The 14,943-nt window shown below is 43.9% G+C and overlaps 1 protein-coding gene across 1 annotated transcript in view; it reads left to right on the top strand.

The window, feature by feature from the left end:
• Nucleotides 1-3,778: 3,778 nt before the first annotated feature.
• Nucleotides 3,779-14,943, top strand: part of FBLN7 (fibulin 7) — a 47,623-nt gene continuing 36,458 nt past the window's right edge. Inside the window, exons 1-2 of the mRNA XM_060248245.1 lie at nucleotides 3,779-4,000; nucleotides 12,052-12,211. Of these exons, the coding sequence (XP_060104228.1) occupies nucleotides 3,926-4,000; nucleotides 12,052-12,211 (235 nt within the window). The 5' untranslated portion in view covers nucleotides 3,779-3,925. The remainder of the gene's footprint in view (nucleotides 4,001-12,051; nucleotides 12,212-14,943) is intronic.

Here is a 14,943-nt window from a genome sequence, read left to right as displayed (position 1 = left end):
CTCTCCCATTCTTCTAATGTGATATTATAACCCAAGTTTTTCACCCATTGGACCATACAATCTTTTACTACCTCATTTTGCATCTTCATCTGTAATAGGTATGCATATAGTTTAGAGATTAGCTTTTCTTGAGGACCTAGAAAGATTTTGTCAAATGGATATTGCTCTGTGTTAAAGCCTAACATCTTATTTGGCAAAACTACTTAGAAGGCACAACTTAGAGAATGAATCACTCAATCTAGTGGAGTCAAGAGTAACGGAAGGAGCCCAGAGGGTCAAAGGGCAAAGCCAGCAGAAAATACTAATTAATCTAAGGCACCTCTCTCTAACCAGTTGCAAAGCTACAAAGAGGGAAAGCAAAGCAGAAAAGGCAGGCAAAAACAGCTATGGGATTTAGAGAAACTGCTTTTGAGGCACAGAAGAGCCTAGACGAAAAATAAAAGTTAAAGCTGACTGCAAGCAAAGGTCTTTAAGGTAAAGTATAGCAAATTGCTTTGCCTTAAAAGGTGCTAACCACTTTTTTAAAAGGAGTCTCTCCTATTCCCTTCATTATATTAAAAACTCCACGTGGCAGCTAGCCAGAAATGGGGAAACTGTCATAACAATAGAGAATAGGTTATTTGGCAGCTCTAGCCCAATCCAAGGATGGGTATCTGACCTTGATCCAGTTAGGATTCGTGATTAGGGAGAAGAAAGATGTCCTGTCCTTTTAATAAAGGTTTAATATGTGGACAGTTTAAGTGTTTATGACATGGAGCCTTTTTTAAAAGAAACGGACATTTTTACTCCAAGCAGAACATAAGAAGATCCTGCTGCATCAAACCAGTGGCCCTTAGTCCATCATAAGGGGCATTGTAATATTAGCCATTTTATTTTCAGTCCCTTTCTTAATAACTCATAGCAAGGAGTTTATCTTTTTCACCGCTGCCACAGGCAACTCCAGGTTTTATCCATTGGCTTCTGGGTGAATTCAGGGACTTGAATAGGATTGCCTGCTACAGCTGGGAGGATTTTGAGGGCAGGGAGAACCACACCGATATCACACCAGCACACAATGTCATTGATGGTGAAAACCAGAAGTGACATCATGAAGTTGCAGGTGATGCTCTAAGCACTGCACAAAACTCTATGGTCTTTAGGCTTGGGGTGGCTGTGTGTAATGGATAAAAGACAGACAGTGATATCCAATGGGTTTTAACTGATGTAACTCTGCATCTGACCAGGATAGCCTAGGATAGCCCAATCTCATCAGATCTCAGAAGCTAAGTGTCATGAGCCCTGACAAGGAGGAGCTGGAAGGGTTAGCAGACCTGGAAGAGTTGCCAGCCAGTTCCTCAGCTGGACAAACAGCAGCTGGCCCATCAATCACTCTCCAGGCACCAGTGTCAGCTACTGATGATCAATCTCCTCCAAGCTCTCCTCCTCCCATCTCAAGAGTTCGAAGCAGGTTCCAGAAAGAACTTTCAGAGCAAAGACATGAGGCACGCCGATGCTTCAGATCTCTCAGCCCTGAGTTCTAGCAGAGTCACTGCCACCCAGGGAGCAAGCTGATTGAGACTTCCATATAGCTCCCACCCGGGACCTGGTAACCTTGTGTAAGCAACAAGTCTGTTCTCTGGCTTGCATCCATGCTCCTTCCTGATTCCTGATCCTGACTTGCTTGATTTCCTTGGCACCCTGACCTTTTGGCTTTTGGATATTGACTTCTGATTCCAGTTTGTGATTCTGCATTGGTGACTTGGCTGCTGCTTGACTTTCTGGACTTTGACCTTGGACTGGCTTTGGACTCCTGCCTGCCTGCACCCTGAGAACGTGACACTAAGCAGGGTTGGCTCTGGCCAGTATTTGGATAGGAGACCCCCAAGGAAGCTCACAGTCACTATGCAAGGCAGGCAGGGGCAAACCTTCTCTGAACATCTCTCGACTTTTAAAAACTATGAGGTCACCATATAAGACAGCTGTGACTTGACAGCACTTTCCACCACCAACAACTCTGTGTCGGATTGCACTGTGATCCATGAACGAGAAAGCACCTCTTTCAAATCTTACCTCCAACATAAGGTCTTTAAGAGGCTTTAAGCAAGCTGCTCACACTCTACCATCTGCAAAATGGGGATAACACTTAATTAGCATTTATATACCACTATTATGTGTTCAAGATATGTCATATACATTATCATGGTACTCCCCACAACATCCCTACAGAGATTCATAGTGCCATCCTAAAAATACCTTCCTCAGGATAAACCTCATTGAATAGACATGCTTAGAATTCTGAGTAAGACCTGGTTAGTATTTCTCTCTTAGTAAGGTGAAGATGGCAACCAGCAGGAGACCTATCAAAACAGAGTAGGGCTTGTGGCAACAATGTGACCATTCAGTTTGGGGTGAATGCTAAAGTATCACCACTATATGATGATGTCACTTCTGACATCACCATGTTTCTGGCAATTCCCCCTCCCATTTCCCCCCAGCTGACCCACTGTGTGTTGGCAGGACAAAAGGACTGTCAGCATGATGTCTCCCACCAATCCAGGAGAATTGGGAGCCCTATCTCTTAGGGGCCCCCTAACGCCCCAGGCTACTGGCAGTACAACCCTAAGCAGATTTATTCAGAAGCCTACTGAAGTCTTCTCAATGGGGCTTACTCACAGGAAAGGGTATTTAGGATTGCACACCAAAGAAGAGGTACAAGGACTCCTTGAAGAAATCCCTTGGCACCTGTCGCATCAACCATCACCAGTGGTCTGACCTAGCCTCAGATCGCAAAGCATGGAGGCACACCATCCACCAGGCTGTCTCTTCTTTTGAGAACGCACGCATAGCTGGTCTTGAGGACAAAAGGAGATTGAGGAAGAATCGCACTGCTACAGCACCAACCCTAAATCAGACTTTTCCCTGCAGCCACTGTGGCCGGACCTGCCTGTCCCGCATTGGTCTTGTCAGCCACCAGCGAGCCTGCAGCAGACGTGGACTATTGCACCCTTCTTAAATCTTCGTTCGTGAAGCCAAGCCGAGAGAGAGAGAGAGAGCTAATGAATTAACAAACATTGCTATGCGGGACTCTGTGGTTCAGGAGTTAGTCCTTGCAACCATAACAGTCACTTGTTATGGCCAGCCTTACTAGGTTGTTGTACAGATTATTCAGCTCAAGGCTTTTTTCCTGGGGGAACATGCTATGACAGTTTCAGAACCTCTTTGTGGAAGCAAAATCCTCAAAAATGTTTAAATTTATGAGGGGCATCTGTGTATTTCTCCATTTCCCTCTTGAGAGTTCCAGCACCTCTTTTTCCAGAAAAAACCCCTGACTCATCTAATATATGTGAAGCACTTTGAACCCACTTGAGTGGTATACAAATTGTGTCTTTCACCTTCTGACTTTCCCAAAACAAACAAAAGTAGGAGACTCAAATGTATCATCCATCTTTACATAACAGTTATGATTACTACAAGCTCTTTGGTTGGGACAGGCTATAAATCAAAATTAATTTCCATAATTATTGGCTGCTCTGCACCAGGAAATATTCATATTTTTTTCCACTCGACATGCTGCTTCTTAAAGTGGAAAAAAAATCAACATTGGCAGAAACGACATGTCATTTGCTTACTAGGAGCCAAAAACTGTTAGGTGTTACTGTGTAAAATCTCCAGGGGTGGAAGGGGGAGCTCCTATATGGTAGCAGACTTGCAGCAAAGGCAGTCCACCAATAAGGAGTTGAAGCTGAGTGTTTAGCTCTACAAAAAAAACCCTTCTGGGGGGATGCTGCAGTCACTCCTGAGCTCAGGAAGGAAAAGCTTGGCAACGTCACCCACCCCCCACCCCCCAGTGATTTGCAGTCACTGAAACTTGACTGTTGAAGCAACTACTCCGTGAAGCTCTTCAAAGCCATCCGAGGAGGCATTTCTAGCTGGAAATAACAGAACCATGATTTCTGGATTCCAATGCAGCCTTTTCCTCTCCTTCTGCCTAGCGGTATGTCAGGAATCTCAGGCTTCCCAGGTAAGTTCCCATCTAGCACTGATCTCTCCAAATCAACATGTGGTCTTATTTTATTTGCATAATATTTTTTCCACTTAATAATACACATGAGCATGCATGTTGCAACAACTTGATTTAGGGGAAAACATACATTACAGTAACTGCTGCAAACTGAGAGGAAGGTGTCTCAGATTCCTGCATATTGCTAATAGACTTTCCTCAGTGCATTCAAATTCCTTCATTATTGATACTTTTGTACTGACAGTTTTTACTTTCATTGGGAAATATATATGTATCTCCTGTCAAGATCTGATATTTTTTTGCCCTTCATTTTGCTCTTTTCTGTCTCGTCTTGCAAATGCAGTGGGATAGCACAATGGTTAATGCTGGTGACTTCTGGTTTTTATAGAAATTCTTTGAATTCCCAACAGACAAAATGTCATGCTATGTATAGGGAAATCAAAAAGAACAAACAGTGTAAGCAAGGTATTAAGAAGGCAATAATTTCAGCTGATGGAAGGGATATCAGTCCTTGTAGTGGGACTTCCCTGTCCCTTCCCCACTCAAAATCTCCCATGAAATGCTGCTCCTGAGGTACAGAGGGACCCCTCCCCCAAAAGAGCATGAGAGAGTAGGTAGAGGTCTGCAACACAAAGGGAAATCAGTAAAAATTCCCCTCCCTTTCCACCCACAAAAATCCTCTGGTAGATCCAAGCCATTCATAAATGCAAACTGCTAGACATGGACTAAAACATTATTAATCTTTATATCCATATATAAGCCTTATAAATTCAGCAGGAGCTCACAGGAGCACACTCCTGACCTTTCAGAGGGTTCCCCCTCTTTCTCCCCACCTACCTTGTCCATTGAATAGGAGGTGCAGCTGCATAACAATCCCTGGATTAGGAGAGTGGGCAGCCAGCCAGCCACCAAGAATTTTGCCACACCCCCAGCAGCCCTCATTAACTTCTAGAGAAGCCCACTTCTTATGTGATTTTTTGGCGGGGGGTGGCTTGCTGACCTTTTGGCTGGGGGGGCAGCCAAGGAGAGACGCAGGTGAGCGAGGCCTGCTTGGGCTGGCTGGATCTATAGCCAGCCCAAGCAGGTTTACATAAGAACATAAGAGAAGCCATGCTGGATAAGGCCAATGGCCCATCCAGTCCAACCCTCTGTGTCACACGGTGGCCAAAAAAAAATTATATATATATATACACACACACACACATACACACAAACACTGTGGCTAATAGCCACTGATGCACCTCTGCTCCATATTTTTATCTAACTCCCTCTTGAAGCTATGCTTGTAGCCGCCACCACCTCCTGTGTCAGTGAATTCCACATGTTAATCACCCTTTGGGTGAAGAAGTACTTTCTTTTATCCATTTTAACCTGACTGCTCAGCAATTTCATTGAATGCCCACAAGTTTTCAATTCGCTTCCTAATAATTCCCAGCATGGCGTTGGCCTTTTTTATTGCAATCGCACACTTTCTTGTCATTGCAGTGAGTTATCTACCATGACACCAAGATCTCTCTCTTGGTCAGTCTCTGCCAGTTCACACCCCCATCAACTTGTATTTGTAGCTGGGATTCTTGGCCCCAATGTGCATTACTTTGCACTTGGCCACACTGAACTGCATCTGCCACATTGACACCCACTCACCCAGCCTCAACAGGTCCCTTTGGAGTTCCTCACAATCCTCTCTGGTTCTCACTACCCTGAACAATTTAGTGTCATCTGCAAACTTGGCCACTTCACTGCTCACTCCCAACTCCAAATCATTTATGAACAAGTTAAAGAGCATGGGACCCAGTACCGAGCCCTGCGGCACCCCACTGCTTACCGTCCTCCACTGCGAAGACTGCCCATTTATACTCACTCTCTGCTTCCTATTAATTAGCCAGTTTTTGATCCACAAGAGGATCCACAACTTAAACCCTTCCTCCTTACACCATCGTCTCATCCACACATTGAGACTTCTGATTTGTGCTTGTCTCTCCTGCCCTGCGCGTGGAACAGGTAGCACTTCTGAGAAGGCTACCTTGGAGGTCCTGGCCTTAAGTCTCCCACCTAGCAGCCTAAATTTTTCCTCCAGGACCTCACGACTGCATTTCCCCACAGTCTTGGTGCCAACAGGCACCACGACCACTGTCTCCTCCCCAGCACTGTCTATCAGCCTATCTACTACACACGTAATGTCCACTACCTTCGCACCAGGTAGGCAAGTCACCATATGGTCAGTACGCAGTTTTGCCACCCAGGTGTCTACTTGCCTAAGGATCGAATCACCAACTACCAAGACCCCTCCTCTGTCCCTGCCCAGGGATGGTTCCTTGGCGCGATAGGATTCCCGCTCACCAACTGAAGAAGAGGTCCCTTCTGAGGGTGCATTCCCCTTATCCTCAGCACAGTGCCCTGTTCCCTCTCAACCCTCATGCTCCCTGGCATCAACGGGGCTTCCACGTTCAGAGCGGGGCTCATCTAATACGCCCCCAAGAGTCTTCCCCGAGTGCCTAACTGACTGTCTCTGCTTCTCCAGGTCAGTCACCTCGGCCTCAAGGGTACGAACTCGTTCCTTGAGGACCAGGAGCTCCTTGCATCGAGCACACACCCAAGACCTCTGTCCTATGGGCAGATAGTCATACATGCGACTCTCAGTGCAAAACACTGGAAAGCCTCCACCCCCTGCTGGCATTCTACCTTCATGATAGTTTTTTTTTAATATACAGTCCCCTTTAAATCCTGTTTGTTTATGTGGCTCCCCTTCTGGAGGGTCAACTTACCTTATTGGGAGCACAAAGAAATTCAGGATCTGGGTTCCTGGTCCTTACAGGGCCTCCAGGCTAAGAGCCACAGGCCAAGAGCCCTTTAGCTCTCTGGCAAGGTGCAGCTTAACTATGCAAAGAGGGTGGGGAACACAGCCACTCCTAATCAATCAGCAACAATCACCTTCAGTCACCTTCACCTTCAGCCCACTCAACCAAACAAACAGCAGTTCCCCAGCAACCACAAACTCAGAATTTTCAGCAGTCACACAAATTCTCAGCAACTTTCCCAGCTGCTCACCCTTATATCAGTTATTCTCTGCTCTATCTCAGAGCTTCTCTGCTCTCTCTCAGAACTCTCTGAAATGTGCTCAGCCTGGCAAGGCGTAGCTTAACAATGCAAAGATGGTGGGGAACACAGCCACTCCTAATCAGTCAGCAACAATCACCTTCAATCACCTTCACCTTCAGCCCACTCAACCAAACTTTGAGTTTGCTTGCTTGGGGCTCCCCTTTCTTGCGTCGGGTTGCTTTAGGCAGATGGGGGGGGGGACATATGCTAATGAGTTAAGCTAATGAGCTCCACCACCTATTTTTCTACAAAAGGACCCCTGCTTATAATCAGGATTTCCCCAAACCTCTGATTGCTAGAACACATTTTTTATGAATTAAAAAAGAGAGGTAGAGTTCTTCTATTATAATGCCTGAAAACTCAAATCATCATAAAACCTTGACAATTTTTGTTATCAATCTGAGGTTTGGCACATAGAATCTATATAGAGATGGGTACAGTTCCGCTAAATTTAAGAAAACTGTAAAGCAGCTGAGCTCTAGACATTTTAAAAGAGTCCCTTTATCTTAAAACAGTAGAAAAGAGTAAGAATCCAGTGGCACCTTAATGACTAGCAAAATTTGTGGTAGGGTATGAGCTTTTGTAAGTCATTGCTCACTTTTTCATTTCATGAAAGCTCATACCTACCACAGATTTTTAAAAAATCTTTAATAGGGATGCAATCCTCCAGGTTTCCAGGCTCCTGCCCACTGTCATCCAGCTGTACGAAAGCCCACCCCCAAATGTGACGTGTTAAGAACATAAGAGAAGCCATGTTGGATCAGGCCAATGGCCCATCCAGTCCAACACTGTGTCACACAGTGGCCCAAAAATTTTACATATATATACACACTATGTCTAATAGCCATTGATGGACCTCTGCTCCATATTTTTATCTAACCCCCTCTTGAAGATGGCTATGCTTGTAGCTGCTATCACCTCCTGTGGCAGTGAATTCCACATGTTAATCACCCTTTGGGTGAAGAAGTATCTCCTTTTATCTGTTCTAACCCGACTGCTCAGCAATTTCATCGAATGCCCACAAGTTCTTGTATTGTGAGAAAGGGAGAAAAGTACTTATTTCTCTACCTTCTCCATCCCATGCATAATCTTGTAAACCGCTATCATGTCACCCCGCAGTCGACGTTTCTCCAAACTAAAGAGCCCCAAGTGTTGATGTCACACAGAAATGATGTCATGTCAGAGACATCACACAGTGATACTCTGGGTTTTTTGTCAAAACTCTATGGTTTGAGAGCAATTTTACCATAGAGTTTGCCCAAAAAGCAGAGCATCACCGTACAATGTTGCCAATATGATGACATCACTTCCATGTGATATCAGCACATTGCAGCACTCCACACACACCCCTCCTCCAGAAAATCCCTTCCCCTCTCTTGCTGATGCAAACATTGGCCCTGGCAACCCTAGTCTTTAAGGTGCTCCTAGACTCTTATTGTTTTCTGCTGCCACAGACGGACTAACGCAGCTCTCTATCTTGATCTTAAAACTTCATATGTTTGTGATCAATGTTTGGTACTCCCCTAATATACCTTTAAAAATTCCATTTTTCACTTCAAAATCTGTCAAAGATTCAGAAATATTGTAGTAGCCACATCTTAACTAGTTGGTCAAAATTGTTTTGAGTACCAATGAAGTTAAGAGATGGATATCTTCTAGTTACAACATTTATTGAAGTAAGAGCAATTTATCCATACATGCATGGTTAATGAAGTAAGCATTTCTTTGTAGAATGTTCTCTCAAATACAAAGGCTTGCAGCCAGGAATACAGAGGAGTCAGCTTGGCCTGCAACAGCAACACTGGTTAGGGTTGTCAGCCCCCTTGGGAGGGCTGGGAATTCTCAGAGCAGTAGGAGGAGGACTATATATATAAATGATTGGTGGCCAACAATGTGACATCACTTCCTGGAAAATCCAGAAGTTATGTCATACCAGTCTAGGAGTTGGTTGGAACTCTGGCAAACTAGAGTTTTTGGCAATCCCTAGAGAGACATCACTTCTAGGATAACCTGGAAGCAACATCATACCAATGGCCAACAGCAATCCCTCCACATCTCTACCCCTGGTCTCCCACTGGTTTCTAGGTTGGGCCTGGCAGCCCTACTACTGGGTTAGCTGGTGAAGGGAACTGGGAAGGCAGTTACAAATGATTAGTTGTATACAAGCAAGGAGACCTGCAAGGATTTGCAGTGGACATCTCATTCCCTCCCCCCCACTATTTCCTCTTTCCCTTCTATGACCAATTTTGCACTAGAGCTTTAATCCTGGTTTAACTCTGTCCCCAAACTGACTTTCTACACTAAAACCATAGAATCATAGAGTCATAAAGTTGGTTTCTCTGATTCTCTGATTCTAGTGTAGCCTTCATAGCTTCTCCCCTTTACCTGCTTCTTTCTCTCCTTCCTACCCACCAGCAAACCAACTTTTATTTGCTCACTTCAGCTTTTCTTCCTTCTTTCTCCTGGCCCCCTATTCCCAGTAAAACTATGGTTCAGCTGTGTGTTGCTGACTACTGAGCCAGCTTAGTTGCACAGCACTGGCTGCTGGTCTGAGGATAGTTTCCCTACTCCCGGCTACATCCACGCCATTCCTTGCTTCCAAACTTTCTTCCCAGACAAAAACCAACCTATATTTTATTTTCCCCATCTTCAGTTATATTCATTGTTCCTTTGCTTTATTTATAGCATGTTTTTCTCAACAATAGAGACCCAAAGTAGTTTACATCATTCTCTGTTCCATTTTATTCCCACAACAACCCTGTGAGGTAAATTAGGCTGATTGGGTGTGACTGGCCCAAGATCATGAGCTTCCACTGCTGAGGGGAAATTTGAACGTGAGTCTCACAGATCCTAGTCTGATACTCTTACCACTACACCACACTGGCTTTCATGTGGTGGTTTCTGTTCAGTGGTAACAAGCAGCCAGCCCTGAGTGAGTCATACTAGTCAAGTGTATCAAGTTGCCTGGTAGTTGCTGCCAGGCCTGGACCTGAAAAATCCTCCTTCAAAGGCCAAAAATAGCCCCAGAAATGGACCTGCCCCTCCCCCTGGTTTTTACTGACAGAAACCAAGGCTTGAAGATTGGGAATAGTGTTGTGTTTGCCTAGCAACTGCTACTGAGGGCATTTCTTATGTTATTATTGGGGATGCTGAACCCCCAACTTTTTTGTTTGTTTAAAGATTTCAGATTTTTTTCTGCAAACCTGAGAGTTTTCTTAGGTTTGTGGACAGATCTGTCTTGTCTGTTCATAGCTCCAGTCTCTGAATTTAAGTATCCACAGATTTGTCCATGTTGAGTAGTAGATATATCAACATGCCTTCTCTATAGTTTTGAGGGCTCGGGGTTCCTCTCTGTCTCTTCATTCACACTACAGTGTGATCATGTTCTTTCATAAATAAATTCATAATAGCATGATTGCAAAGCAGCAAGACTAATGATGGATAGCTGGTTTCATTGGTTTAAATGAGAAACATAATTACAGTTGTAGCATTTTCAATTTCATATAATTTGGATGAAATATTCAGGTGCTATGTCCTTCTTCCAAGGAATAAAGCTTGCCAAATATCAGACAGGAGAAAGGGGCCCATTTATAAACAATTAAAGGCAAAACACATACCAGAAATAAAATCTCTCTTTGATGAATGATTGAATGCTTCCGCGATGTCAGTTTCATATCTCTTGATCTCTCCTTATGCTCTCTCCTCCTTCCTTTGACCACACATACAGAATTAAAATATCTGTTACTTTGATGTTTGATTGAAAGCTTTGTGTTTACTTTGATGCCTATTTTTGTGAGAATCCCCTTGGGGGTACAAATGTTCTCTCACATTTCATCATAATTTGATAAGTAGTTTTCTAGATGCTACAGCATCCATTTTTTTCTAGGTTAATGAGTATTTATTCTAATTGTATACAAAACTGGGACCTTGAATGTCTGGTACTTGGTGGGGTTGATCCCTTGCATGAGGTGCACAGTTCCTGAAAATTTCATCCAAATTATATTTAAAAAAATAAGAAATTACAGCTGGAAATTTTTCCCTTGAAATCAAAGAATGTTATTCTGCAATCTTGCTATTTTTATAACAATGCTACTGCGTATTTGTTATATTGTGAAAAAGTGTGAACACCAGTCCGGAATGTCACAATGGCACAAGTCTACAGTAATGAGGCAGAGGAACTCCTCTCCAAATGCGCTTGCTCTTCTGAATAGTGCCCCTTGGGTGAGGATACAATTCCTGCAAATTGCTTCCAAATTGGATGGAAAACAAAGGCAAAAAATGTGCTACAAATTGTGACTCATTGCTATACCTTAATCACATATCATGCCAATGGAACAGATATTATATAGTCTTGTCATTTTGAGGCAACCTTTATATTTCCTCAAAAAGGGCAAATAGCAGCTATAGGGGAGGAGAATGCAAACAGAATAGGGGGAACAGTCAACCCCTTCTTCCCTGTGCCACTGTCCCATCTGAACCAAGGCCCACATAATCCAGAATAAAAATACATTAGCAATGTGTTTGTGGGCCTTCTTGTCTAGGTTGTTGTTGTTGTTTTAAAGGAAGTGCAGGATATAAATCCAGAAAACATTAAGATAGTTGCTTTCTAATTATACTTTACCAACGTCATAGATGTAGACCACTGATGGGTACAGATGTTTAAAAAAACAAATACAGATTCCTAGAAGTCCTTGATTATGATCCAGCCACTTCTCATTGTTGGTTTCTGGGTGAAGAGTCACTTTATGGGGTCATTCTGGAGACTGTCCATTCTTGTCTAGCTAGTGTCCTTTGCTTAGATGAGTTCCAGTTGCCCAGTTGGGGCTGGAGATTTCTGGAACTACTTTGATTCAGTTTGATGCACAACAGGGATGGTAGCAATGGCCTCAGCACCAGCATTAGCATTTAGGGCAACAACGATCTAGTTTCTCTTTTCATCCTTTCCTTCTCAGAACTGCATGAACAAACAACAACTTCTGGCTGCCATCCGCCAAATGCAGCAATTGCTGAAAGGGCAGGAAACACGATTTGCAGAGGGAATCCGCATCATGAAGCACCGACTGACCGCTCTCCAAAACACAGTGACTAAAGCTACCCCAGGCCTACCAACAGGTAAAAAAACCCCTCATTGTGTTAAATCTACAATCAGAAGGGGGCAGGGAGATCAGCTGGTACCTGACTGATACATGACTCACTGTAAACAGCCCAGGAAGAGTCTACCCATGCTTAGGCTAACTTCAGTTGGTGCAAAATATGGTGGCTAGACTGTTGATTGGCATCACTTATAGAGAAAACATTATGCTAGTCTTAAAACAACTGCTCTGCCAGCCTGTAATAACAGAGATTGGAAATCCAGATTTGCAAAATAGTTTTTTAAGTTCACCTTGTGTTCTAAGGCAATAAATAGGTATCACTAAAAAGTATTAAAAATTAAACTGGGGCTCCAGAAGAGATTGCAAGGAGGAGGGGGGACAATGTGGAATCCCATCCTTACTTTTAAGATCCTCTAAGTCTCAGCAGTTTAAGCAGGTTGAATTCTCTCTCCCCTTCCCACCGTTCTCCTTTAACATATTCAGTGACTCTTGATATTCTATCACTTCAGAGGCATTTGTAGTCCTCCTTAGGGTGGTTTTTGAGTTTTCCCTTTTTCAGTTAATTTACAAAGTCATATTTTTCTACATTCCTCAGACCTTGGCATGTGGAGCAATACGGCTGCCAATGCCAGGTTGGAAAACTCCTGGATATTTAATAATAATAATAATTTTTAATTTATACCCAGCCCTCCCTGCCGAAGCAGGCTCAGGCGGCTTGGGGTGGAGCCTGAGAAGAGTGTACTTTGGGCAGGGTTGGAAGCTCAGTACAGCAGGGATGTGATCCATAGAGCCCACTCTCCAAAACAGCCATTTTCTCTAGGGGAACTGATCTCTGTAGTCTTGATGTTGGCAACTTGAAGCTTTACCTTGTGTGCGCTGGCCCTGCTCAATGGCTTTCATTATTTTTATTTATTTATATCCTGCCCTCCCCACCAAAGGCAGGCTCAGGGCGGCTCACATGTTAGGATCACACAATTACATTAGTGTGACTGAATAACATAAGACAACAATAAAAACATAAAACATAAAAACAATTCCTAAAACATTTACATGTGCTAATATCATGGTTTCAGACTGTAATAAAATTCTAATAGTGGTTAGTTGTTCTAAGAGGTCCCAGGATCACCACAGCATGATGAGGTGAACCGTTGGTAGTATTTTTATGGGCCAGTCCCATTGCTGCAGGTGTTACAATCGTGAAAATGAATGGTGGAAGAGTACCGTTTTGCGGCCCTGTGGAACTGTGAAGCTCTCGCAGGGCCCTGACCTCCTCCTGCAACTCATTCCACCAGTTAGGAGCAGCAGTGGAAAAGGCCCTAGCTCTCGTTGATTTGAGCCTCACTTCTCTGATGCTGGGAACTGCTAGCAGGTTTTGAGACCCGGACTGAAGTGCTCGCTGGGGCATGTGCAGGGAAAGGCAGGGTCCCTAAGGTATGCAGGATCCTGGCATATAGGGCTTTAAAGGTAATGACCAGCACCTTGAAGCAAATCCGGTACACTATCGGCAGCCAGTGCAAGGCTTTCAGCACAGGCTGAATGTGTTAAGAACATAAGAAGATAAGAGAAGCCATGTTGGATCAGGCCAATGGCCCATCTAGTCCAACACTCTGTGTCACACAGTGGCCAAAAAATTTTAATATGTATATATGTATACACACACAAACTGTGGCTAATAGCCACTGATGGACCTCTGCTCCATATTTTTATCTAAACCCCTCTTGAAGGTGGCCATGCTTGTGGCCGCCACCACCTCCTGTGGCAGTGAATTCCACATGTTAATCACCCTTTGGGTGAAGAAGTACTTCCTTTTATCCGTTTTAACCTGTCTGCTCAGCAATTTCATTGAATGCCCACGAGTTCTTGTATTGTGAGAAAGGGAGAAAAGTACCTCTTTCTCTACTTTCTCCATCCCATGCATTATCTTGTAAACCTCTATCATGTCACCCCGCAGTCGACGTTTCTCCAAGCTAAAGAGTCCCAAGCGTTTCAACCTTTCTTCATAGGGAAAGTGTTCCAGCCCTTTAATCATTCTAGTTGCCCTTTTCTGGACTTTCTCCAATGCTATAATATCCTTTTTGAGGTGCACGACCAGAACTGCACACAGTACTCCAAATGAGACTGCACCATCGATTTATACAGGGGCATTATGATACTGGCTGATTTGTTTTCAATTCCCTTCCTAATAATTCCCAGCATGGTGTTGGCCTTTTTTATTGCAAACGCACACTGTCTTGACATTTTCAGTGAGTTATCTACCACGACCCCAAGATCTCTCTCTTGGTCAGTCTCTGCCAGTTCACATCCCATCAACTTGTATTTGTAGCTGGGATTCTTGGCCCCAATGTGCATTACTTTGCACTTGGCCACACTGAACTGCATCTGCCACGTTGAAGCCCACTCACCCAGCCTCAACAGATCCCTTTGGAGTTCCTCAAAATCCTCTCTGGTTCTCACCACCCTGAACAATTTAGTGTCATCTGCAAACTTGGCCACTTCACTGCTCACTCCCAACTCTAAATCATTTATGAACAAGTTAAAGAGCATGGGACCCAGTACCGAGCCCTGCGGCACCCCACTGCTTACCATCCTCCACTGCGAAGACTGCCCATTTATACTCACTCTCTGCTTCCTATTACTCAGCCAGTTTTTGATCCACAAGAGGACCTGTCCTTTTACTCCATGACTCTCAAGCTTTCTAAGGAGCCTTTGATGAGGAACTTTATCAAAAGCTTTCTGGAAGTCAAGGTAAAC

The sequence above is a fragment of the Heteronotia binoei genome, chromosome 1, assembly GCF_032191835.1.
Source record: "Heteronotia binoei isolate CCM8104 ecotype False Entrance Well chromosome 1, APGP_CSIRO_Hbin_v1, whole genome shotgun sequence".
NCBI lineage: Eukaryota > Metazoa > Chordata > Lepidosauria > Squamata > Gekkonidae > Heteronotia > Heteronotia binoei.
Note: the sequence above shows the minus strand (reverse complement) of the source record. Positions and strands in the feature narration are given on the sequence as shown.